The sequence below is a fragment of the Martes martes genome, assembly GCF_963455335.1.
Source record: "Martes martes genome assembly, chromosome: 17".
NCBI classification, from domain to species: Eukaryota; Metazoa; Chordata; class Mammalia; order Carnivora; family Mustelidae; genus Martes; species Martes martes.
This window is the reverse complement of record NC_137905.1, coordinates 32,584,170-32,610,479: the sequence shown is the minus strand read 5'-3', so window position 1 is coordinate 32,610,479 and position 26,310 is coordinate 32,584,170. Positions and strand designations below refer to the sequence as shown.

The 26,310-nt window shown below is 42.7% G+C and overlaps 1 protein-coding gene across 3 annotated transcripts in view; it reads left to right on the top strand.

Annotated features, from left to right (window-relative positions):
* Positions 1-25,938, top strand: part of TENT4B (terminal nucleotidyltransferase 4B) — a gene marked incomplete at its 5' end in the record, with an annotated part of 66,482 nt that extends 40,544 nt beyond the window's left edge. For 2 of the 3 annotated variants that reach the window (XM_080828269.1, XM_080828267.1), the window contains 11 exons: positions 10,691-10,814; positions 12,531-12,577; positions 14,100-14,220; positions 16,362-16,469; positions 18,073-18,201; positions 18,958-19,171; positions 20,522-20,648; positions 20,752-20,855; positions 20,959-21,146; positions 23,137-23,301; positions 24,411-25,938. In XM_080828269.1, coding sequence (XP_080684395.1) covers positions 10,691-10,814; positions 12,531-12,577; positions 14,100-14,220; positions 16,362-16,469; positions 18,073-18,201; positions 18,958-19,171; positions 20,522-20,648; positions 20,752-20,855; positions 20,959-21,146; positions 23,137-23,301; positions 24,411-24,587 — 1,504 coding nt within the window. In that variant the 3' untranslated portion in view covers positions 24,588-25,938. The remainder of the gene's footprint in view (positions 1-10,690; positions 10,815-12,530; positions 12,578-14,099; positions 14,221-16,361; positions 16,470-18,072; positions 18,202-18,957; positions 19,172-20,521; positions 20,649-20,751; positions 20,856-20,958; positions 21,147-23,136; positions 23,302-24,410) is intronic. The other variant, XM_080828268.1, reaches the window with a different exon arrangement.
* Positions 25,939-26,310: the final 372 nt, after the last annotated feature.

Genomic DNA, 26,310 nt, shown 5'->3' with positions numbered 1-26,310 from the left:
AAAATATTTTAAATATGCTTCGGGAGTTTACACTATTTAGTATAAAGTATTTATTTATTTATTTGTTTAAAAAGATTTTATTTATTTATTTGACAGACAGAGATCACAAGTAGGCAGAGAGGCAGGCAGAGAGAGAAGGGGAAGCAGGCTCCCCGCCGAGCAGAGAGCCCGATGCGGGGCTCGATCCCAGGACCCTGGGATCATGACCTGAGCTGAAGGCAGAGGCTTTAACCCACCGATCCACCCAGGCACCCCAAGTATAAATTATTTATTAAGGAAATAGTCCCCTTTAATATGTTTTGGATATCTGGATTTTCATGAGTAGTGGCGCTTGAAAGGTACCCCTGCTGGGGTACCTTCTGTGCCTCTTTTATCAGAACCCCAACATGGGAAGAAGATGTTCCAAGTGCTTATATATTTATAGAGCAATGTCTGTTCTTAAAAACCAGCCCCTTCTCCAAAGATAGATAAGTAAATGAATAAATAAAAAATAAAATTTTGGTGGTAAAGTTGTGTGGGTTAAACACATCCTCATTTCATTGTCCTACTTAAGAATATAACAGACTTCTATAGAGTGAACTATTTTTATTGGCATTTGGACCTTGTCGATAAGGAAAGATTCAGCCTCATTTATTTGTTTTTTTTTCCACTCAGCAAATATTTGAGGACCTCCCCTTTGGGGAGTAAACTTAATAACAACCTTTATTTCAAGATACTGGATCTCAGTTGGGGAATGTTTTCAACAGTTCTTTGAGTTTCCCAGCATTATGCAGATTTTCTTAGATGTACTCAGTCATGGAGGAGTTCAGAATTTTTAATTTTTAATTAATGGCTAGAATTAGAGAAGTTTCTTTCCTCTTTTCTCTCTTCTGCTTTTCCTTATAATTGCTTGAAAGTAGTGTCTGGGTTGGGTGTCAAAAGTAAGAGTCTTGGGGAAAGAAGTCAGATGGTTTTCATTCTCTCTCTTCAGAGCAGTAAAGGACGAAGGGACAGAGGAAATAAAATGAAAAAGCCATCCTTCTGAAACACTGGCCTAATAAAGTGATGGTCCAAAAACAGAACAACAGACAATGGCATTGAAAATGAATGTTCTCATTTCTAGGAAAGCAGGTGTGAGCACCTCTGAAAAGAAGAAAATGAAAACGTTATGATCTCGTACACAGAAACAGTATCCATTCTCTGTACTTTTACCCCGGGGTCCTGAGCAAGGAGGGGCTGACGTAGCGAACAGAACATTCCTTAACTATGAATAACAGTTTTAAATGCCTCCAAAGTTTGCAGAAGATTGTAGACTGTTTTTCCTTTTAATTTTTATGTCATCGTATTTTCTCTCTACTTTTAAATCTTAGGATACAGTAAGAATTATTTGGGGTGTGAATATGTTTCTTGTCTACAAATAGAAGAGGTGGAAGGCTTTTTCCTTTAGTTTTGATGCTGGTGATTTTCCTAATTTAGTTAGGCATGGCTTTTTTTCAGGTGACCTTGTTGTATCTTTATCAGTGCTGTAGAAAATTACACACATGGTGCAGACCTTAAAATATAAAGATAATAAGGTATTCTATTTTTTTAAAAAGATTTATTTATTTATTTACTTGTCAGAGAGATCACAAGTAGGCAGAGAGGCAGGCAGAGAGAGGGGGGTGGGGAAGCAGGCTCCCCACTGAGCAGAGAGCCTGACGCGGGGCTCGATCCCAGGACTCTGAGATCATGACCTGAGCTGAAGGTAGACAACTGACTGAGCCACTCAGGCTTCCCAGGAAGTTTTTTTTTTTTTTTTTTTAATATTTTATTTATTTATTTGACAGAGACAGAGATCACAAGTAGGCAGAGAGGCAGGCAGAGAGAGAGAGGGAGAAGCAGGCTCCCCACTGAGCAGAGAGCCCGATGCGGGGCTCGATCCCAGGACCCTGAGATCATGACCTGAGCCGAAGGCAGAGGCTTTAACCCACTGAGCCACCCAGGCGCCCCAAGTTTTTTGTTTTTTATTTTGGTTTGTAGAGGGGCACGATATGGAGACCTATTTGCTCCAGAAGATAAGAAAGAAGGATGAACCAGAGAAGACTGAAATTCCCATTTGGAGAAGCAGTAATTCAGGGAGGAAAACACAAGGAGAAGGAATAGGTTTTGGAGAAATATAAGGAATTTAGTTTTGGATTTATTGATTTTGAAGTGACAGCTAGGTAGGAGTATCTGCTGGCAGCTGAAAATATAAGAGCGTGTGTGTGTGTGTGTGTATTTCTTTGTTAACTTTGAATTCTAGAGCCTCCTGAAGATGCCATTCAGACCGCACCAGTCTTGCCCTGGGGCTTGCTGTTACTCACTCCTCTTGGTGCCCACATGCATTTGAGAAAAATCAAACAGTACAGAAGGGTAGAAGTCCCTTAGCACCTCAGACCTCAGTCCCAGTCCCCAGAGGAAACTACTGCCAGCAGTGTTCATGTATTCTTCCGGAACTTTGTCTTGTATATACATACACTTCTCAGTCTGTAAATCCCTGGAAAGGGTGAGTCAGGCATGCGGTATGTTGTGTCCTGTGTCTGTTGCTCTGTGCATGGGTTTGGGGTCCCTCTGTGTCCCCACGGGTCAGTGCTGTTTATAGGCTGACCCCTGAGTTCCTTCTGCAGATGCTCGGATTCCCCAGTGGCCAGGCATGTAACTTTTCGGTGTGTGGGGCTAGATACTTGAGTCTTTTTCTCCTTTAAATGTTTGTTTTCTTCTGTGAGTATTCACTGTCGTCATAAAAATATACAAAGGTGGGCGCCTGGGTGGCTCAGTCAGGAGAGCATGATCTCAGAGTTGCGAGATCAAGCCCCACACTGGACACAGAGCTTACTTAAAAAAATGGTGAATTAACAATGGTAATTAACATGTATGAGTTTTTAAAAAAGATTTATTTGAGAGAGAGACCACAAGTGAGAGGGACAGAGGGAGAAGGAGAAAGACTATCAAGCAGACTTCCCGCTGAGTGCAGAGCCTGAAATGGGGCTTGATCTCACGACCCTGAGATCACGAACTGAGCCGAAGCCAAGAGTCAGATGCTCAACTGACTGTACCACTCAGGCCCCCCTAACATGGATGCATTTTTAAAAGGTAGACTATTTAAATGTATACATATTTTAGAAGATTTATTTATTAGGGGCCCCTGGGTGCCTCAGTTGGTTAAGCTTCTGCCTTCGGGTCAAGTCATGATCTCAGGGTCCTAGGATCGAGCCCCGCATCGGGCTCCTGCTTCTCCCTTTCCCCCTTGCTTGTGCTCTCTCTTGCTCTCTCTCTCTCTCTCAACCTTTAAAAAAATAAAAAATAAAAGATTTATTTATTTATTTGAGAGAGAGGGTGGGTGGGAGGGGCAGAGTGAGAGAGAGAGAGAATCTCAAGCAGACTTCCTCACTGAGCGTGGAGCCTGATCTAGCGCTCGATCTCATGACTCTGAGATCACGACCTCAGTTGAAATCAAGAGTTAGATGCTCAACCAACGAAGTCACCCAGTGGCCCCTAAATGTATACAGTTTTTTTAAAGATTTTATTTATTTATTTGACAGAGACATAGCGAGAGAGGAAACACAAGCAGGGGCAGAGGGAGAGGGAGAAGCAGGCTTCATGCTGAGCAGGGAGCCTGATGTGGGGCTCAATCCTAGAACCCTGGGATCATGACCTGAGCTGAAGGCAGGTGCCTAACGACTGAGCCACCCAGGTGCCCCTAAATGTATACAGTTTTAAAAAGTGAATCCGTCCCCACCCCTGATTCACTTACCAGATTTAGTCACTGTGAACAGTGTGGTACATAGACTCTGTTCTGTGGGTTGGGGGTTGGGAAAAGTACACACACACACACACACTTCTACGTGGGAAAATATAAAGAAAACGACAAATGGCCTGTAATCATTTTAAATAGATAATGACCCCTTTGGAAAAGCAGACAAACAAACGCACACTGATGTTTGAAGAGGAATCATAGTTTTACTGTACTGCTCTATACTAGGACAGCATGATGTGAAATAAAATGTTGGTCTCCCTAACCCTCCCCGTGGTGCCCTGTCCTTAAGGTAATCACTGTTAACTGTTCTCCTTCCAGAAAATTTGTAGTGCCAGTAGAAACTCTGTGTGTGTGTGTGTGTGTGTGTGTGTGTGTGTGTGTGTGTCTTTTTAATGCATCTGAAATCTTGTTAAGCACATTGTGCTTTTTCGTTTAAGCTTAACACATCGTGGATCGTTCTCATCAGCTCAGATAGCTCTGCTTCCTTCTTTTGGATAGATGATTGGCTGTCATTTAAGGGGGCGCCAGTGAGTGCTGCTCTGATTATTTAATTGGATTCCATTGATGGACATTGAGGCTGTTCCTTAATTTTTTAGTATTCCAGATAATGCTATAGTGAATGTCATTATTCCCTCAGTACTTCTGAAGGATGAAAAGAAAGGGACTTTAAATAAAAACAGCTTTACTGGAGTATAATTGATATGCAAAAACTGTACGTAGTTAATGCAAACAGTCAACCTTATGAGTTTGGGCATAATGCATATACCCCTGAAAACATCGCCACAATTGGGGTACTAGACAGGGGCACCTGGGTGGCTCAGTCAAGTGTTTGCCTTCGGCTCAGGTCATGACCCCACATTGGGTCCATGCTTAGTGGGGAGTCGCCTTCTGCCTGCCCCCGCCCCTAGCTTGTGCTCTTTCTCTCTCAAATAAATAAATAAAGTCCTTTTTTTTTTAAAAAAAAAGTTAATAGACCTATCCAATACCTCCAAACGTTTTCTTGTATCCCCCTCCCCTTTTCTGTGATAAGAATATAATACACCCTCTTAAGAGGACATTTTTAAGTGACTAATACAGTGTGGTTGCCTGTAGGCGCTGTGTTGTACAGCAGATCTCTAGAGCTTATCTTGCTTAACCCAGACTTTATGTCCATTGGCCCTCTCCCCAGCACCCCTCCGCCAGCCCCTGGCAGCTGCCATTCTGTCGTCTGCTTCGTCAGGTTTGACTGTTATAGATACCATGTTATGAATGGACTGGTTTATTTCATTTAGCATAATGTCCTTCAGGTTCATCCATGTTGCAAGTTTCAAAGATTTCCTTTTATAAGGCCGAATAATGTAGGTCTGTTCCACATTTTCTTTATCTGTTCATCTGTTGGTGGACATTTGGGTTGTTTCCATATCTTGGCTCTTGTGAATGATGCCGCAGAAAACACGGGAGTGCAGAAATCTCTCCAGGAAAGTGATTTTAATGAAAGAAGGGGAACTTTAGGGGCGCCTGGGTGGCTCCATCAGTTAAGCGTCCAACTCTTGGTTTTGGCTTTTTTTTTTTTGGTTTTTCGTGAGATCCAGCCCCGCATTGGGCTCCACAATCAGTGTGGAGTCTGCTTGAGATTCTCTCTCTCCTTCTCCCTCTGCTCTTTCCTCTGCTTGCATGTGCGTGCGCGCTCTCTCTCTCTAAATAAAATCTTCAAGAGAAAAAAGGGGAATTTTAAAAAACTATTCATATGAATGTTATCATTTATTAAGACAACAACCATTGGAGGGGTTGTAGTAATTTATACTTTCACACATAGCATATGAGTGAGTGCCTTTTCCGTATATCTTTGTCAAAGTTGGTTATTATTAACTGTAACATTTTTGTGGGGGGAAGCATCTTGTTATGGACAGTAATTGAGTAGAACTTTGTCAGTGCCTTCATGGGAATCTGAAGTTAGTGATTAAAGAGGACTTGTTATGAAAACTAGGAAGCTTGACCTTGGTGTGGAGGTGGCCCAGGCAAGTTGCAGGCCTGGCAGGTGTCCCTCAGGAAGTGGGGTTGGCCTCTGAACAGGTGTTGGGTGAGCCTGCAGTGGGGGGCCGGGGAGCAGCAGCGAGGCTGCCTCTGGCTTCAGGGATGCTGAGCTCCGGAGCTACTCATACCCACCTGCTGAACAGCCCAGTAGAAAAGGTGTGAAACAGGGTCCTCCCTTTTACACAGCCAGAGAAAGTGAGCCCTTAACACCCTCCCCTTATGATGAGCATCATGAAAGTCATTTAATTTTGAAAGGCTAGCACTTCTTGGTAGAACTCATCTCAGAGCTAAAGGCATTTTTTTTCACTTCTCTGTTTTGACTTAAATGATCTTATTTATTTTAGGATTTTATTTATTTGACAGAGAGAGACCAGTGAGAGAGGGAACACAAGCAGGGGCAGTGGGAGAAGGAGAGAAGCAGGCTTCCTGAGAGCAGGGGGCCCAGTGCAGGGCTTGATCCCCGGACCCTGGGATCATAACCTGAGCCAAAAGCAGATGCTTAATGACTGAGCCACCCAGGCGCCCCTGCTTTGTACTTTTTAAAATATAGTAACTTTTTTGTTTATGTCTCTTCATTATCACACTAAATCATTATCATTAATTTTTTTCCATTATCATTAATTTTGAGGTTAATGTAAATTTTACCCCAGGAAATTAATTTTGATTATGTTCTTTTTTGGGGGGCGTCCTTTCCAGTTACTTAGTGACACTTATTTTATCATATTGCTTTTCTAGAATATACTCTTCCTTTGTAAACAGGGAGTGTGGAGTGCTTTCTTGCTCACTTTTCCTTAAAACAAAACAAAACAACAGAATACACCAACGCCCTGACAGAAGGCACTGTGTTTTGGTCACGTATGAGTTTTGATCGAGAGTTATATCTTCAAATTAAAATGAGAAACTAAGACTGGGTAGGAGACATTGGCCGTATTTACCAGTTTAACCATCCTGAGTTTTGATCCAGATGTGGGAGAAGCTGAAATTTCCCTGTGTGGCTGGAGGATTTCAGAGGCGTAAAGTTCCACTAATTCGTGAAAGCCAGTCTACAGAGTGTGTCCAGTCTCCAGCCTTCAGTGGGTCACCGTGCCGTGTGAGCAAAAGGTGCCAGGCGCATAGTGGCCAGTCCAGAAACGGGACACTGTTCCCTCAGGGTTCTTTAAGCACCTTGATGTACATGGCACCCTGCCAGGAAAATTACACAGTCCGCAGAGATAGAGCGACCTCGAGATTATTTAAAAATCTGTACTGGAGGTTTTTTCCTCAGTATACTAAGATCTCTCACTCAGTTCTTGGAAGTTTACACGTAGCTAGTTATGTGTAGGCGAAAGAGGCCGTGATGTTTGTGTCCCCCGTGTGGGCAGGAGGTGGGTTCTCCTGTTCTTGCTGTTCAGGTGTGTTTGAGCTTCGCTGGCCATCCTTGGCCCCCCGCCCCCCGCCCTTCCTCCATCCCACTTCCGTTGTCATGCGGGCAGATCAATGAGAGAGTTAGGATAACCTGTGGAACCAGTTCTTCCTAAATAGGGAGATGGTTCCATGGAATATTAATGCTTAGGATGGTCTTATTTTACAAGTTTATCCGGCTTAAGGTGCTCATTAGAAACCTAGAATCCCAGTGATAAATGAGATTTTAGAATCCTTTCCATTTTCCACCAAATTCGGAAGTGTCTTTGGGGTATCTGGCTGGCTTAGTTGGTGAAGCATATGACTCTTGACCTTGGCATTGGCATTGTAGGTTTGAGCCCCACGTTGTGTATAGAGGTTGCTTATAAATTTTTTCTTAAGATTTTATTTATTTTAGAGAGAGAGAGAATGCAAGTGTGGGGAGGAGCTGGGCTGAGCATAGAGCCCGACACGGGGCTTGATTCCCACAGCCCTGAGATCCTGACCTGAAATCAAGAGTCAGACCCTTAACCAACTGAGCTACTCAGGCGCCCCTAAAACCTTAAGGAAGGAAGGAAGGAAGAAAGGAAGAAAGAAATGTCTTACTAGATCTTTGTTTGCCTCATGGTCATTTAGTTTATTTACCCTTGTAGTGACGACCTCACTACCCTTGAAGGCAACCCATTCCATTCCTTGCAGCTGTGGTCCTTGGAAAGCTCTCCTTCTGGTCATCCGAAGCCTGCCTATGGTGGAACAGTGTGGAACTTATACATTATCTGTCACAAAACTACTTTAAATGAGTATTTCTTTTCATTAGATGGAAATCACCCAGGACGAGGATCATGTTTGACTGACTAACCTTCTTTCCTTCTAGTGCGTTGAACTGGGCACTCCATAACGTTTAGAGAATAAATTCTCACTCAGTTTCTTGTGATTTGAAGATTAACTGAAAGTGGGGCTAAATATTTTTTGTCTGTGTTTGAATTAGAAACGGTGTAAATGGGCCTTTGTGGAGTAGATACTGTTGCGTTTAGGGGTTTTTCCCATTAGTTAAAATGGAAGTATCCCCCAGTGTTGGGACCACAAATACACTTCGATCATTCATAGCAAACGATCCAGTTAGGTAAGAAGAAATCTGTTTTCCTTTTAATTTGTGGTCCTCATCCTTCTGAAAGAGCAGCACAAGCTGTGAACTTTCTAGACTGATCATTTTGGCTGTTGTCTTCAAGAAGCTGAGGGGGTTACCCTTGGAAAAATAAGTATGGGAAGTTTTAAGAAAAAATCAGAAGGTGAGCTCCTAAGGTACCCAGCAGTGTACCTGGGAAGACTTCACCCCACTGGGAGTGTGCGGTTCGTGTGCAGAACTCCGTAGAATTTTAAAGTCCAGGGTTTTTGTTTTTTGGGTTTTTTTTTTTTTGGTTGTTGTTTTGTTTTGTTTTTGCAGTATTGGACAGTACACAAGCCAAACAACACTACAAATCATTCCATACCAGATGGCCCAGGTTTTGACATGAAGGGCCTGAAAAGGATCCTGGTTGCTAACCCCTAGTTTGTGCCTGAGGACACTGAGGCTAGAAAGCACCAGTCCCTTTCTGAAGGAACACAGCTGCCTTCAGGCAGAGCCTGAGTCTAGAACTCAAGTTTTCTGACTCTTAGTCTAAAAATAAAACATTAGGAGAGGCAGAGACTGTTGATTGCTTCCTTGGCCATGTTTTAAATGTTCTACCAAGTGGGGGTTGGGAATTAGGCATTTTGTTTTCCTTCCTCAAAATCATTTTTGGTTTCCTGGCGCTTCCAGCTTCCTGCGACTCCTGTAGCCTCTCTAAACCAGGATCCTTCAGGACTGTGTTCCTGTGAGGCTGCCCACATGCCTGCCCCCCAAGCCCACAGGGGGCCTCTGTCCCTCCCCAGCACTTGGCAGACACTTGGCAGCGCTAATAGGAACGGCAGCCGTTCCTATTAGCGCTGCCCTCCTGGCCTCCTGCAGCGCCACCACTGTCCGAGGAGACCCTGCGAGATCCGACCTCATGTGGCCACCGCAGCTGCGTGCAGCCGGCCACTGGGGTCGCCAGCAGTCAACACCAGTTTAGCTGATTTCCTCCCATTTCCCCTTCTTTCCTTCCTAACCAAAGCTTCTCCCAGCTGCACCTGCTGCCTTCGGTGTCTTCTGTCCTCCGCTAGTGCTCGTCATCCACTCTGCCTGCTGCTTGGTAGCCAGCCTGGGGGCTTTTCCTTTCCCCCTGTTCACTGATTGCCCAGCCTCTCAGGCTTCCGCCCTTGCCGCCCTTGCCGGCCTCCTCCCTCCCTCCTTTCCAGTGCGCTGGAGCCCATCCCTTCCCTGCCCCGCCCCCCGGCCGCCCAGCCCTTCCGCAGCTGCTGGGTGTACGGACTGCTCCCCGCATCCAGTCTCGTCTCTCTGCCAGTCCGTTGTTGGCTCGGTTGCCAGATGACTCTTCTTCAGACGCAGCGTTTTTGACGTCCGTCTTTCTCTGGTCCCTCTCAGCAACACTGAAGTAGCTCCTCATTCCCCTCGGGAAGTCCAAACTTCTTCGCTCCTCATTCAGAGCCCGCTGCGGCCAGGGGCCTGCGGTCCCTGGTTGCTTCTCCCCTTCTTCCAGCGGCTGCAGCCTGTGTAGTTTGCAGAGTGCTTCCTGGGGAAGCCTCGTTCCTCCTGGGCTCTGCAGGTCTTCAGCTCCTTCATGGAGCCTTGTTTGCCGGCCATTCTCTTCAGGTCTTTGCAGACGGTCCCTGGCTCACTTGTTCAGCCGATGCTTGATTCACTAAGCAAACATTACAAAGGACATGCTGCCTTGCTCCTGTGAGGAAAGGATTATGGGGGAGGTAAGAAGGTCAAGTCTCTGTGGCCAGGAAGCTCGCCTGTGGCATCTGGATTCTCCATCTTTCTGTTTGTGTCTACTGGATTGCAAGTGTAAAGGCAGAGGCCAGGCCTTGCATATTAACATTTAAAAATTTTTAAAAAGTCACCAGCACCTGTCCACCGAGCAAGTGTTCTGCACGGACATGTAATAAACGCTGGGAAAGCTGCTACTCCGTCTCCATTAAGACTTGTCTTCTTGGAATTTCTTATTTTATGTAACTCTTCTGGCATTTTTAAAAAAAATTAAATTCTGTATATTTAGCCTAGCATCAGTTGTAACATTAAAATTAAGGTAGAAACCTATGGGGGCACCTGGGTGGCTCAGTCCTTAAGTGTCTGCCTTCCGCTCAGGTCATCATCTTAGGGTCCTAGGATCGAGCCCCACATCAGGCTCTCTGCTCAGCGGGAAGCCTGCTTCTCCCTCTCCCACTCCCCCTGCTTGCATTCCTTCTCTCACTGTGTCTCTCTCTGTCAAATAAATAAATAAATAAATAAATCTTAAAAAAATTTTTTTAAGGTAGAAACCTGTGAACATAAAGTCATTAGCAAAGTTACAAGACTTAATTAGATAAGGTTATTTAAGATAGTGATTTCTCATTAGACTGGGCTTGCCCGTATTAACTTTTCTGTTTTTCTTTTTTTTTTTTTCTTTTCCTTCCCTGCAGTCTGCATGAAGAAATCAGTGATTTTTATGAATACATGTCTCCAAGACCAGAGGAGGAGAAGATGAGGATGGAGGTGGTGAACAGGATCGAGAGTGTGATTAAGGAGCTCTGGCCCAGCGCGGACGTGAGTACCGCCTGTCCGGGTAGCTGAGTGCCGAGGGCCATGTCCCTGTCCGCAGGATGGACAGGGTCTGAGGAGTCCTCACACACAGGTCTGTGTGCATTGGAACACTTACGGTCCAATTAAATTTTAAAGGCAAACGGTTTCATCTAGCCGTTGGAATTTGGGGCATCCTGATTTTTTGCAGTGAATTGGATGACTTAGTTAAAACTATTTCTCTGCAGTGCTGAATAGCAATACTAAAGGTAAGCTCTATTCAGGAATCATTAGTATACAGAGAAGAAAGACAAATCAGGCCTTCTTGTAGTAGTGTGTTACTGGATCTGATGTATGAAAATCCCACTACTGTTTTGTTCCAACCTGCCGGTATAAATGTTATGTGATTATTTATAGCTGAACGAAAATGTCAAGTAGGAGTTTCTCATGTCATTAGAAGTGCATTTTCTTGGGCGAATGCAGGCATAAGTCTATTTTCCTCTATTGATACTGCTATTTCCTTCTTTCTGGCCCTTCCTTGTCTCTCTGTGCAGACCCACCCAGTGCACAGAACTTTGGCCCAAGATTTCCTCTTTGCTTATTTGTGGTTCTTGTTGTTGAAACTAAGTGAATACCTTTTCAGGGCTTCTTTTTTTTTTTTTTTTTTTTGAGGGTCTGTTACATAGTTTTGTGCATTCAAAGAAGTTAGAATGCATTACTTTGTGTTAAATGGCTTTTCTTTAGACTTCATCATGGGATGGTGATGGGGGAGCCAGGGAAGTTTCCTTTGTCCAGTTGGCAAAACAGAAGAGCTTCGAATAAAATACTGTAGGTGAAGGGAATGGGGTGGGGGGAGGGCACTGATATTTTATTGAGCAGCTACTGTGTGGTCACATGGATTCTTCTGTGTGATCCCAGTCCATGGTTCTCAGTGGCGGCTGAGTTTGCCACCCAGGGGTCCCTTGGCAATGTCGGAGACATTTTTCATTATCATTGACTGGTAAGGTACTCTCGGCATATGGTGGGTAGAGGCCAGGGGTGTTCCTAAATGCTACGACGCACAGGACAGCCCCTCCCAGATGGCTGTCTGCCCTGAACGTCAGCCATGCTGAGGCTGAGAAACTGGGATTTAGATTAATCCTCCTTCTTTGGAGATCGGGGGTTTTATCCATCTTTTTGTTCCCAGAGGAGAGACCCGTAGCTGTGATTCCATTCCCGGGTCCAGCTCACCTCTGGGGTCAAGCGTTCACCCTTTCGTGCAGTTCCTCGCCCACCCTGAGCCTTGCACCGTGCTCCCCGGCTGGGGTAGGATGTGTCAGCACCATGTTAGGATGACACTGCCTGCTGTTCCCCGGGGAGCTGGTCTCCCGCTAGAGTAGTACGACCCTAAATAACTCAGGGGCCTTGAGAAGATTCTCCATTAGGGAACCCAAATTCCACCTTTGTTGAACAGGCCTCTGGCTTATAAGGGAACACAAATGACTTGAATATTACTTTTGAAAGTTTTCTCTTTCACTCTGCATTTGATATTTTAACCTTACAAGTTTAAAGTATATTCCTAATGTCTGCGTAGGAGGTAGCATCCCTGCTTCTGGAAAGCATGGTGTTACTAAAAAAAAAAAAAAAAATGCTCTTGTAGTACTAAAAAATACCAACAGAGGGTAGCAGAACCTTGACATTTCTCCATCGCATGGCGGCTTTCATCGGGTCCATACCTTAATGCAATAATTTTTTCTATTTCAGGTCCAGATATTTGGAAGTTTTAAAACTGGCCTGTATTTACCTACTAGGTTAGTACATTTGTAAAGCTTTCAGGGGATTGTGCATTTTTTTAGATTTTGGCTGTTGACGGTGGAAGAGTAGAAGCAGAAAGAGATTTATGAAATGAAAATTCACTTTATCAGTATTTTATTCGAGTTACCTTGAGGGTAGAGTATCACTTGAGATGACCCTTTCAGACTGATACCTGTGTCGTCTGGGATGGAGGTGGAAGGGCGCAGGTAGCAGTGGGCTCAGCTAACCGTTCCAGCAGGTGACCGCCTGCCTGCAGAGAACTGTTCGCCTCCATAACTCAACCCACTCACTCAGACATCACTGTCGTATTATGGCAAATCACGTGATCATACAGTACAGCCATGTACCCCCCACCCCAAGGCCAGCTCTGTCATCTGTTCTTAAGAGCTCAGACTATTAGCTGCTGTTCTAGCCTCTGGACCCAGAGCTTCAGGCTCCAGACTCTTCTCTGAGGAAGGCCCTTTGTTAACGTCAGTCTTCTTACATGAGGCCAGTAGCGGCCTGCCCCAGCACCCCCCTCCCAAGCCTGGGGCAGGGCGGGGCCTTTTTGGGGATGATAAGGCTTCCCTGGGGGGCAAAACGTGTTTTCTGTCAACTGAAATTTCACCATGTGTTTGTTTTTGCTTTTGTTGTGGTAAGAACACTTCATGTGACATTTACTCCCCGAACACAGTTTTGGGCGCACAGTACAGTACAATTTTAACTCTAGGCATCCATCATGTTTTTGATTTTTGAGCTGGATTTCATCTACTTTTCCCAAACTTAAAATGTGTTGATGTGGAGAGATCCTAGCAATTTCTGTTCTGCCCATTGCTCTCATCGGCCTACAAAAGCTGTAAAATATCCAACTTGGAGTTCATGAATAGTTTTCCTTATTTAGATTCTGAGTGTCAGCAAAACCCTGAGTCACTCTGAAAATTTTAATTGAATTTTCTGAATACGTAGTACATTCCCATAGTTCGGATTGAAAAGGCATAGCAATAATTACCGTGAAAAGCGCAGATCCCACCTGTGTCCCCTGCTCCTTGGAGGAGCCCCTGGTACCAGTTTCTCACACATCCTTCCTTGAACGTTCTATACATATAAAAGGAAATGCGTGTGTGTCTTCTTCCTTTTTCATCCAAATGATGGCATCCCACATACACTGTTTGCAACTTAACTTTTCACACTTAATTGCCTCAATAAGAGTCAGTTCATCTCATCCACATGGGCACGTCTCAGGTTTTCTAGTCCCAGAAGCCTTTATGAACAGGAAATGGTCACTGGTGTTTTTCGAGGTTTTACTTCTTTCAAAACCCCCCGTTTCCTGAGGCCTGACTTCTGTGAAATGACCAGCAGGAGATGGTTGTTAAGGTCACCAGCCTCTCCAAAGCAGCCACCGCCAACACATTTGGTCTTCATTGGGCAGTGCGAGAATAGGTTTTCACGGCACTAATTTGAAGTCTGGAAGCCTGAGCGTGAGGAAAACGAGTACAGTTTCTTCTTCAAACAACTTTTGTGTGTATGTTCTGTGCTCAGTGACATTGATCTCGTGGTGTTTGGGAAGTGGGAGAACCTTCCCCTCTGGACCCTGGAAGAAGCTCTACGGAAACATAAAGTTGCTGATGAGGATTCGGTGAAAGTTCTAGACAAAGCAACTGTAAGTTCTTCCGACATTTCATCTAAAAATTTCCGGTTACTAATGCATGAAACTTGCAAAATTAAAATTTAATTTTGGTGAGCAGAGTTGGCTTCTCAGTAAATGATTCTCTTCTTTCATTAATGATCACAGTCCTTGTATATAAATTTTGTTTGTGAAATACATGAACTTGTTGTGGTTATATAGTTCTTTAAAAATAATACTCAATTTTATCACACATAATATCACTGTACAGTTTTTACATATAAAAAGTATAATTAAAAATATGGCTCTCAGGTGGTTGGGTTATGGACACTGGGGAGGGTATGTGCTTTGGTGAGTGCTGTGAAGTGTGTAAACCTGGTGATTCACACACCTGTACAGCTGGGGCTAATAATACATTTTATGTTAATAAAAAATAAATAAATAGAATACTAGAAAACTAGAGACAAAAAAAATGGCTCTCTATTAAACAGTTTATAGTTACACAGAAGGTCTTGCTCTACTCTCTTACTTTGTGTCCTTGAAAATTGTATATGCAGTTGACCTTGACCAACGTGGGGGTTCCCTACACGGTTGAAAATCCACATGTGACCTTGGATGCCCTAAAAACTCCTAAGAGCTCTTTGTTGACTAAGAGGATTACTGATAACATAAACAGTTGGTTAGCACATATTTTGTGTTATATGTATCATAGACTATGTTCTTAGAATAAAGCAAGCTAGAGGGAGGAAAATGTTAGGAAAATCATAGAGACAGTACATTTACAGTATTGCATAAAATTGTGTAAAAGTGCAGCCACACAGTTGAAACTTGTGTTGTTCAGGGGTCAACTGTGAAGGAAATTTTATAGATGAGGAACTTGATATTTTAACTATATCTAGATTGGCCATTAAAGAACTTTCATGGGTGCTCATCATAGAAATAAATGTATCTATTTTAGAAGTTTGGAGTTTTGTATGTTAGCTTTTCTTAGAACAAAAACAACTCATACTATTTCTTACCAAAAAGCTATCAATTTGGAAACCCAGTTCTGCACACAGATTTTGGTGGCCTGAGTTTTCTAATACATGGTGCAAATAGAGCCTTAAAAAAAAAAAAAACTTATATAAATAATCTCTGTACCCAGCATGGGGCTCAAACTCAAGACTCTGAGATCAAGAGTCACATACTCTTGGGGCGCCTGGGTGGCTCAGTGGGTTAAAGCCTCTGCCTCCGGCTCAGGTCATGATCTCAGGGTCCTGGGATTGAGCCCTGCATCGGGCTCTCTGCTCAGCGGCGAGCCTGCTTCCCCCCCATCTCTCTCTGCCTGCCTCTCTGCCTACTTGTCATCTCTGTCTGTCAAATAAATAAATAAAATCTTAAAAAAAAAAAAGAGTCATGTACTCTTTTGACTGAGCCAGCCAGGCACCCCAGAGCTTTTTTTTTTTTTAATTTTTTATTTAAGTTCAATTTAGTTAACATATAGTGTATTATTATTTTTGGAGGTAGAGTTCAGTGGTTGATCAGTTGCATATAATACCCAGGGCTCGTTACATCACATGCTCTCCTTAATGCCCACCACCCAGTTACCAACCCCCCTCACCTCTCTTCCAGCAACCCTCAGTTTATTTCCTATGGTTAAGAGTCTCTTATGGTTTGCCTTTTAAAAATTTTTTAAAGAATTTCTAATATCTCATATAAATCATTCAGTCATTTTTTAAATTTGAGACTAATTCTGTGTCTTAACTTCTCTTGGTAGGTTGTTTTATAGGCTAGTTGCAAAACTGACCAATAAAATACCAGTGGATTATTGTGCTTAACCTTAATCTAGCAGCTTACTCATTAGGAACAGTTTGCTGATGGGCCTGACATTCATAAGTCTTGGTGTTATACCGAATTGGAAACTGTTATCCAAAGCACAGAATATTGAGGAAGGTTTTTGTTACCTGATTTCAAAATCCTCAGCCAGTAAAAATGATAGAGGACACTGTGTGGGGCTAAATGCTGCTGTAAAGTACCCACAGGCCAAGTGAACCGTGGCATGCAGTGTTTGGGACCCTCAAGGGTTTTTGTGTCCTCATGAGGAGGCTGAGACCTCAAGTCTAGTAACCTTTCCATCCCCCGACTGTGTTGTTTAATTTGGTTCATGTATTTTAATTTTGCCTTTCTTCTCTTTCTAGGTACCTATTATTAAATTAACAGATTCTTTTACTGAAGTGAAAGTTGATATCAGCTTTAATGTACAGAATGGCGTGAGAGCAGCTGACCTCATCAAAGATTTTACCAAGGTCAGAGAACTCTGAGAAATGGAGTTTGGTTTGGAGGTTCTGTTGTGGTAATGTTCTGATACGCCTTGCTAAGCCATTTTTATGTGCGTATTGCTGACCAGTGCTGCTTTTCTGTGCACTGGCCTTACTTTCCTTGAATCTGCTTGTAATAATCAGTAATTTTTAATGTGACTTCAAGTCCAGGGAACCTTCTGAGGAACTTCTCTGCTCTCGATTCTTCCTTGTAGGGGAGATAAGGGCTGAAATGCTGAATAATCACTCTTGTCTGCTTTTAATCTCTCAAGAGTTTAGATGAGGAACATCCTGAGCCCCCAGGTCTCCTATCAGGGAGTTCCTGCAAGTTTCCCTTCTTTGTCTTGAGGTGATTTCATGTCTATTTTCATTTGTCCCACATTCTTCCAAGACATGAAGAATTTGTCAGCATCTTCAGAACATTCTCATGCGTAGACATGTCAGCCTGTTTCTCAAGAAACGTTAACTGCTTCACATAGAATATCTTTTCTGTACACTCAAAATACTTCTATCGACTGTACAGATTCACCTTTTTTGTTTCTTTGTAAGAAAGAAATGTAACTACCTTATCGTGTTGTAAACATTATATTCTTGTATAAGTGTGTAGAGTATAGGAAAGCAGAGAAAGGAAAAGATTATCCATAATCCCACTCTTTTGGAGGTGTTGGGTGTTTGGAAATTTTCTTTTTCCCAGAAAAGAAACCTTTTTTTTCAATTGAGAATAATATGCGTGATAGAAAATTTACCAGTATCTAAGGAAAATGGAAAATGAGTCACTTTATACCTTAGGTCTAGATCAGTTTCATGGGATTTGCCATCATCAGCCTTTCTTTTTGGCTTGTTTATCCTGTTGAAATTTTTGTTTTTCCAAGAAATTTTTCAAGTTTCTGTGGACTCTGTTATCTTTTTCTATCCATCCCTCTCCCCTCCGGCAACCCGCACTTTGTTTCTGATGATTATCCTCTTGAAATTTTTAACAAAATGGCATGCTATATACACATCCTCTTACACTTTTTAAAGGTTTTCATGCCAGCACAGACTGGTTTCCTTCACAATAGTCCGTTGTCAGGGTATGTCCTGCTTTGTGTCACTGCCCCTGCCCCAGGGCTGTGCACAATCATCCAGAAACCTTGGTCTGCTTGCGAGAGTGCCACCTGAGGAAAGTGCTTCCTTCCAGTCCCACTAGTGTTTCACACGTTCAGAATTTTCCCTGTACTGTTTCTGTTACCTGTTTACAAGTCAATAGCGTATGGTAATAGACAATAATATAGTGAGAAATAAATAAATATGCAGTGTAGTAATAAATATGGTAATAAATGAGTGTCCTCAAATATATGCTCGTGTTTCTGTCCCATAGTGAGTGCTTAGATGCTGTTATTTACGTCTGCCTGTTTTAGATCTTTAGATGTGAGGAGAAAATCCTTAATTGCTCACAGCTTTTTTTTTTCTAGCTTGCTTTTAAAATAGAAAATTAAGTGGATTGGATATCTCCACTAAAGTTTGTAATGTAAGGACCAGTTCACGCTCCTGATAATGCTTTAGCACAATTACTGAAATAGGAATTCACTGAAAATATAATTTTCTTTTTCAGAAATACCCTGTATTACCATACTTGGTTTTAGTATTGAAACAATTCTTATTACAAAGGGACCTTAATGAAGTATTTACAGGTGGAATTGGTTCATATAGTCTCTTTTTAATGGCAGTCAGTTTCCTTCAGGTAAGTTGTTTGATTATACCATGCCTAGTGTACACCAAAATAAAATAGATCAATTTGGAATCATTTTGGGGGAAAATGTAAATCAAGTTCTAATTGGAATGCTTCCTTTAATTACTTATGACTTTTTCCTCTAAACTGGGTACCTTTTTATAATTTAACAAATAAGTATTTTTAAATCCCAGGAACGAATTTTTTTGTTTTTAATCTCGTACGTTCAAGTAGTTTTGAGAATCCTCACTCAGATTTTAACATGCGTAGGTATGGCGTGGTTTCCATAAGTGTAAGTAGTAGTATAAATGCAAAAAACAAGAATCACTTCTAAGCCTCTAATCTTAGAAGTTCAGCTGGAATTGAGATCGGTTATCTGGGTGGAGTAAGTTTTGAAGTCTTAACATCGTTTGTGACTGTGTGTATGGGGCACCGTGTTTCCAACTGCCCGACTCTGTTCGTGAGTCAGAATGGCTTCCCTGATGGGCTGGGCCCCGTCAGCCCTGTCAGCACCCTTGGGCAGCTGTAAAATTCAGCCTTGAATCTTATAAACAGATTGTCGCCCCCCAGTTGTGTACCCGTGGGCTTTCGTGTTGTCTGTACCAGCAGTTTACGGCCGCCGTGCCTCCGTTTACCTGTCAGCTGCTATCCTCGCCAAAATTAGGATAGTGCTGTTTTGTGAAGTTACCATGTCACTTATTCTCCCCAGCTTGATAATTTAGAGAAAAGCCAATGTAATTTCTTTTTTTTTTTTTTTCCTGGTTTTAGTTACATCCCAGGGAAGATGCTTGCATCCCCAATACAAACTATGGTGTTCTCTTAATAGAATTTTTTGAATTATATGGACGACACTTCAATTATTTAAAGACTGGCATCCGGATAAAGGATGGTGGTTCATATGTGGCCAAAGATGAAGTACAGAAAAATATGCTCGATGGCTACAGGCCGTCGATGCTTTATATTGAAGATCCTTTACAACCAGGTATTGAAATTAGGTAAATTTGTGGGCAAAGAAAGGGCGTTGTCAGTATTGAACTTCAAGCTCTCTTTAGAGGCGGGGCCCCTGGCCGGCTCAGTCATTGGAGCATGCGACTCTTGATCTTGGGGTTGTGAGTTCGAGCCCCAGGTTGGCTATAGAGATTACTTAAATAAATAAATCTTTCAAAGAAAAAACTCTCTTTAGATGAAAAATGAAAGATTAACTTCTGATTGTACTCATTCTTTTTCATCAAAATATTTTGTACGAAAACACACATGCACACGTGCACACACCAGAAAAACACGCCTCATACTCCCAGTGTGTTGGGAGTAGAATCCATCTGATCCCGAGAGGCCAGGGAGTATAGTAGGTATAGGTATTAGCCGCTGGGGGAGGGGGGGTTTGTGCGCATCTCCAGACTGAAGGCCGTTTTTTTGCTTTGTTGTGTCCTCATTGCCCCTGTTTCCAGCCAGTTGTCACTCAAGGCTTTCAGTGAGGTTTCTGAAGTCCTCAGAGGCAGTGAGCCTGGTAAATACGTCAGAAATGATGAGCAAAAGGGCTCAAGGAGACCATTTGTTTGCCTTTTGGGCCCCTTCTTTCATCTTCTAATTTTACATGGTCTCCCTGTGCCTTTCCCAGCTTCCCATTGGCTTGAAAGGGACCAGGAGATCCCTTCCCTGCTTACTGGGGCTACGTTTGTTTGCTTGTATCCTAGTTTTTCTGGGCAATATTTTCTCTAAAAATATTTAGATTCTAAGTTATCAGACTTCAGTGGAGATGCCTGTAGTCGTTTGCTTAATGTGCTAACTTTGAAAATGGATAAGGAAAGGGAGTTGAAAGAGAGGGTAGTTGCCCAGGGTATCTTTTCGGCTGATTGTGTCGTATTATAAGCATTAATAGTTCTGCGTGTTTATTCATTGAGGAGATGTTTGTCAGGGGGCTACTTGAGCCAAAGGGCACAAAGATTTTCAGCAAGATGGTCCTTTCTCAAAATTTCTTGCCAGAGATATTTGGATAGCTAATAGAAACAAAAGATAGGGATGTCCCATCTTATAGTTTGGTTTCACTCTTAGGAGAGCGCAGGGGGTTAACTCCTTTTGTTTGCATGACTATGTGGGGTAGTCCCTGTTGGGCCGGAGTGCATTTAGGCATTTTCTATGCCATAACATACTTATTGCATGATACACACGTCAGAGCCTGGGGAGTTGTGGGGACAGCTGCCCACCCAGCTTCTTTGTGCAGCTGTAGCAGGAAAGCAATTGCCTGTGCTCTTCTGGAACGGGGCCCATGAGCATTTAGTTCTTCCTAAGCAATGGTCACGCTTACTGTCTTCTATATGCATTTCTTTTAAAGGTAATGATGTTGGAAGGAGTTCATATGGGGCCATGCAGGTGAAACAGGCCTTTGATTATGCCTATGTTGTTTTGAGTCACGCTGTCTCACCAATAGCCAAGTACTACCCCAACAACGAAACGGAGAGGTAAAGGCTTAACTAAAGTCAGCCCGTTGGGTCAGAATTGATTGTGGCTTCTTATCTCCAAATTAATGACCCCCCCTTCTCTTTTTTCTTTGAACACGTGCAGCATATTAGGTAGAATAATTAGAGTGACCGACGAAGTTGCCACGTACAGAGATTGGATCTCAAAGCAGTGGGGCTTGCAGAACAGGCCCGAGCCTTCGTGCAATGGTAAGAGCTTTTCGTTGATTCACTGACCGAGCATTAGTGGCTTTTCTGTGTTGTGTGTGTTTAATGGGAAGAAACGTTTTCCAATCTTTTGCCACTCTTTCAGGAAATGGTGTTACCTTGATAGTAGATACTCAGCAGTTAGATAAATGTAATAATAATCTATCTGAAGAAAATGAAGCCCTTGGAAAATGTAGAAGTAAAACTTCGGAATCTCTTAGTAAACACTCTTCAAACTCTTCATCAGGTCCAGTGTCTTCCTCTTCTGCCACACAGTCCAGCTCTAGTGATGTCGTAAGTATGAGGACATGGCTTTTCTGAACCTAGACACTTAGGAGTTCTCTTGGGGGGTGACTCTGTCTAGAGGGCTAAGCCCATCTCTTTCTCTTATTTGCTACTGGGAAATTTTAATAACTTCACTGATTGTACACGTCCCCCACCCTGGATGGGAATTTTTATCTGAGAGAGAGCACGCAAGCACTGAGGAGGGCAGAGGGAGAGGGTGAGAGAATCCCAAGCAGATTTCCCACTGAGTGTAGAGCCCAATGGCAGGCTCGATCCCACGACCCTGAGATCATGACCTGAGCCGAAGTCAGGAGTCAGATACTTACCTGACTGAGCCACCCGGGTGCCCCCTGGATGGGAATTTTTAAGCATACGGCAAGAGTGAAAGAATTTTAGCGAGTGTCCGTGTATATCCCCATTAGATTCTTTCATTAACATGTGCCTTGCTTATCCCGAAGCTAGCCACTCATTCGTCCCTCTGTCCACTAATTCATCTTATTCTTCGATACAGTTCAAAGTAAATTACAGAGACTTCCCCCAAAGTACTACGGCATGCTCCTCATGACCAAAGTTCAGTATTTGTATAGTTTTTTCTTTTTATATAAAATCGACGCACAAGGAAATCTTAATTATACTTAACTACGCTATACACACATGTAACCCCAACTATAACAAGATGCAGACTGTTACTGTCCTCCCAGAGAAGTCCTTCATAATGCTTTCCAGTCAGTCACCCCAGAGGTAACCACTGCTAGGATTTTCTGATATTCCGGGTTGGTTTCACCTGTTCCAGAATTTCACATGAGTGGAATGATTACAGCGTATACTCTTGTGTAAGGCTTCTTCCGCTCAGTAATGTTTTTGAGCTTCTTGATTGAAGTTTCAAAAATTGAGATATAATTCACATAAAGTTCGCTGTTTTAAAATGTGTAGTTCGGTGGTTTTCAGTGTATTTCAGTGTATTCACCACCGTCTAAGTCCGGGACATGGCCATCATCCAGAGAGAAACCTGGTAGCAGCCCCTGACTATTCCTCCTCCCCTGCGGCCCCCGGCAGCCGCGCCTCTACTGTCTGACTCCAGCCCTGACTGAATTTTTAGGATCAGTTATACCTACAGTTTTCCTCATCAGGGTTAATTTTGAGTTTACTTAATTGAAATATAAAATGGGTTTACCCATTACTTGAATTTTGACTTTATTAAGTGTATGATGTAAAAAGTAACCTAAATATGGAAGGGACGTGATTTTATGCTGTTGTTGATGACACATGTCCTGGTGGAGTCAGGAATCCTCACATGGCAGTCTCCAGTCTCTGGTTCCCAGAGCAGAGCTGTGCAGGACGCCACTGAGCAGGAGGTCCCAGACGCAGCGGGGTGGGGACAGACGGCCCAGGAGTGTGTGCTGCTGGGTAGAGCGTGGAGGGGAAGTGTCGATCTGAGGGGAGAAGTAGTGCAGTCCAGGCCCAGGCAGTCCAGAAACAGGTGGGGCGCAGCCCATGGTCTCCGGGAAGGCCTTCACGAGGGAGGGGTGGGGTTGGTTGGAGGCCTTACTGATGGGTTATCTCAGACTCCCTGAAATCGAGACTTCAGAACCAATCATTTTGGTTTTGGTTGAGTCAGGGACCTAGGGCCTTATCTTGGCCACGTTCTTTCCACGGTACCATGGTTCATTTCCTGTAAATAGTTGTGCAAATAAACTTGGACCTCTGTGAACCCCTTCAAGGTCGGTTAGCAAGGTCGGGCGTGGGCAATAGATTTAGCAATGAACAGGGACCCTCTGATAAAGTAACCCACTTTGAATGTTTGGAGGGAAATTTGTGGAAGAAGGAAACCTTAAGCAGCTAATTTTATAAATTCCTCAGGGGGCTTCCTTTAACTCCCAGATGTTTAAATTTAGTCCCGAGAGTACCTAGCCGATGTTGTTTATCCTCCTGAATATTGAATTTCTAAATTATTAATATGTCCCATTATAACTCGTATGACTCGTATGACTTGTGTTAGGATTCCGACGCGACGCCCTGCAAAACTCCGAAACAGCTGCTCTGCCGTCCGTCCACTGGGAACCGAGTAGGGTCGCAGGATGTGTCCTTGGAGTCCTCTCAGGCAGTTGGGAAAATGCAGAGCACCCAAACCACTACCACCTCCAACAGCACCAACAAATCTCAGGTGTGTGGAATGTGCGGTTTTGATCTTTAGTATTCAGTACAAAATATTTAGAACTTCTTACACGTGAATTTCTATATGTTACATGGAAGGTAGACATATATATACACATCATGGGTTTGAAGAAAACTCTATGTTTAAAGGAAAAACCTGGTTTTTCTAAGAAGTTCCACAGCACAGTGCTTCTAGTAATAGGATGTCCTGAAGATCGTCTCGAGACACCATTGTAATGAATTCCCATCATTCAGTGACTTGTCCTTATAAGGTGTCTCCGCCAACCCACCTTATTGCAGATTCAGCATTTAAAAAAATTGCATTGAGTCATAAAAAGATTGACTTGTACTTGAAGTGAGCTCCCGTGAAGCTTGTGCATGACCTCTCGGCAATGTCGTGCATATCTGGGAGTAACAGATCCTTTTTTATATTTTAACACTCAGTACCTAGTTGCTTGTGTTGAAATGATCAGGCAGTAGTCAACCATGGTCATTCAGTGCCTGTCAGCTTTGACTTAAAAAGGCCACAGAAAATACTCTATTTTCAGTTTGGTAGTTGCCTAAAATTTTGTTGATCATGAAGAATGAATCAACAGGAGGAAAGGAGCCATCTCAGACTGGGCTCTGACCCTCAGTGCCCCGGGGACCCTGCGGAAGGCCTCTAGGCAGTAGAGACGGGTTCTTAACGTTCGTCACCTCCTGTGTGACCCGACTCAGAATCCAGTGTACCTCTACAGCCCTCATCATGTGCACCAAACCCAGATCCATTTAGAAATGGCAGTTAAAGTGACAGCAGGGAAGGGGCTGCTAGGCGTGACGACCACTGACGGGGCAGGGCACCTGTGTGTCTAAGGGCTTCTTCCAGTAATGCCATTTATTATGTCCTGCGTTGGTGGGTAGTTTCCTTGAGAAAAGTGTTAACATTCCATGCCCTCTCTTAGGAAGTCAAGGCAGTATTCCAGTATTTCCAGTAAGTGTTAGCGCTCAAGAGCGTGAACCCCTGTAGCATCGTTTTCTGCTAGATAAGCCAGCATATTCCAGCGCCCCAAGTCAGGTCTTAGCGACGGTCTGTTGAATCCACAAGACTGATGTCTCTTTGACCACTTTGTTTCTCTGCAGCATGGATCAGCAAGGCTCTTTCGTTCTTCCAGCAAAGGCTTCCAAGGTACAACTCAAACAAGCCATGGTTCCTTGATGACAAACAAACAGCATCAAGGCAAATCAAATAATCAGTATTACCATGGCAAAAAGAGGAAACACAAGAGGGATGCCCCCCTCTCAGACCTTTGTAGATAGTCGCCGTTGTACGATGGACTGTCTTCTGTGTGCAATGATCTCATGCTCAGGACAGTTGGATAGGGACTCCTGGCATTCGGGAGCCTTACACTGTTCAGACTCTGCTTTAGCAACTGCGTTTTTTCCCAGCTCGCCACGGAATGGATCATGAAGACTGACAACTGCAAAAACAAAAAGCAAGCAAAAAAGGGGGAAAAAAAAAGGCTGCTCATTTGATAAGTCATATGCTACAACAGGGTCATTTTAAGATTTAAAGCTTGAATGTAAAATAAATCTATTTCTCATTGGCTTTATGCAGAGTTATAGGGAATAGTATTCAGTGTGGGTAGGGTGATAGAAACAAAAACCGATTTCAGAGGATGGGTGGGGAAAGAAAACAAAAGTATCTCATAGAAGTCCAGATTCCAAAGGGGAAAGTGATCTGTGCATGTTTTCTTTTTTTTTTTTAATATTTTTGCATATATTTACCATTTTATTGTGTGTATATATAGATGACCATATAGGAAATTGATATTTGTAATAGTGGATTTGTTAATACTTTTTACATAACATTACTGTTTAAATTGTAAACAGATTTTTCTCAGGATTAGTTTGAAAAATAATCTGACTTGTCATCTTAACATCCATATATAGGGAAGTGATTAGTTCTATTACTCAATTTGTTTTCCTCAGCATTGAAATGACTTACTAGAACCCTTGTGACCTGCTGCAAAAATTTTTCCTCTCTAAAGAAAAGGTTTATGGTGGCAAATGACGTTTTATTTTGTAAAAAAAAAAAAAAAAAAAAAAAATGTACTATGTACTTTTGTGTAAACACTGAAAAATCTCTAGTCATCTCTAAGAATTACCTTGCAACTGTTTTTCTATAGTGCTGTCGTCTTGGGCAATGGGCAATTACATGACTTTGTGTTTGTTTCCTTTGCAGTCTTTTTTGTTTTCTTTTGTTTTTCTTCCTAATAGGAAAAAAAAAAAAAAAAAAAGCCACCCACGTCCGGTCCCGCTGCTGTGGCAGTGACTCCCCGAGTTCCACAGACTTTGCATGCTAGCTCCTCTAACCCTGTGTACCGCGCGCGCTTGTTTTTCTCATCTCTTCTTCTTTTTTAAATCCATGCTTAACTACTGTGGGAGAGAATAACTGTAAACAGCTTTAATTAAATCATACTTATAAAAAACTATTTTCTTATACTCCACTTTATGCTTTTGGTATTGTTGATCTTTAAAAATTAAATGGTCTTTGATAATGGATCTATTTTGTATTGCCTTATTAAGACCAAATACTTCTTGTCATCCCATTCTTTATCCTCTCCTTCCATGGAATTGTTATCTTTAATTAAAACTTTTTAAAACATTGGCTTGTTTCAATCCTACTGTAAATTTTGATTGTGGTCCGCTTTGAGCGCCAATGAGATGTGTAATTCTGTTATCCATCACATGCTGAGTTTGAAACTCGGGAATATTGAATATAATAGGATGTAAGTGACATGTCTGAACATGCTTTCTTTCAATGTGAAAGCTCTTATGTTTAGCATCAGTGTGTGTGGCTCTGTTAATTATAGCCGTTTCTGAAATGAGATTCTTTGATAGATACGTATATATATACATATATGTGTGTGTATATACATGTACACACACACACACACACATATAAAATACTATTGGCTTTTAGGAATTTCTTTTATATACATTTATGAAATACTAAAGACCAATCAAACCATTAATGGAC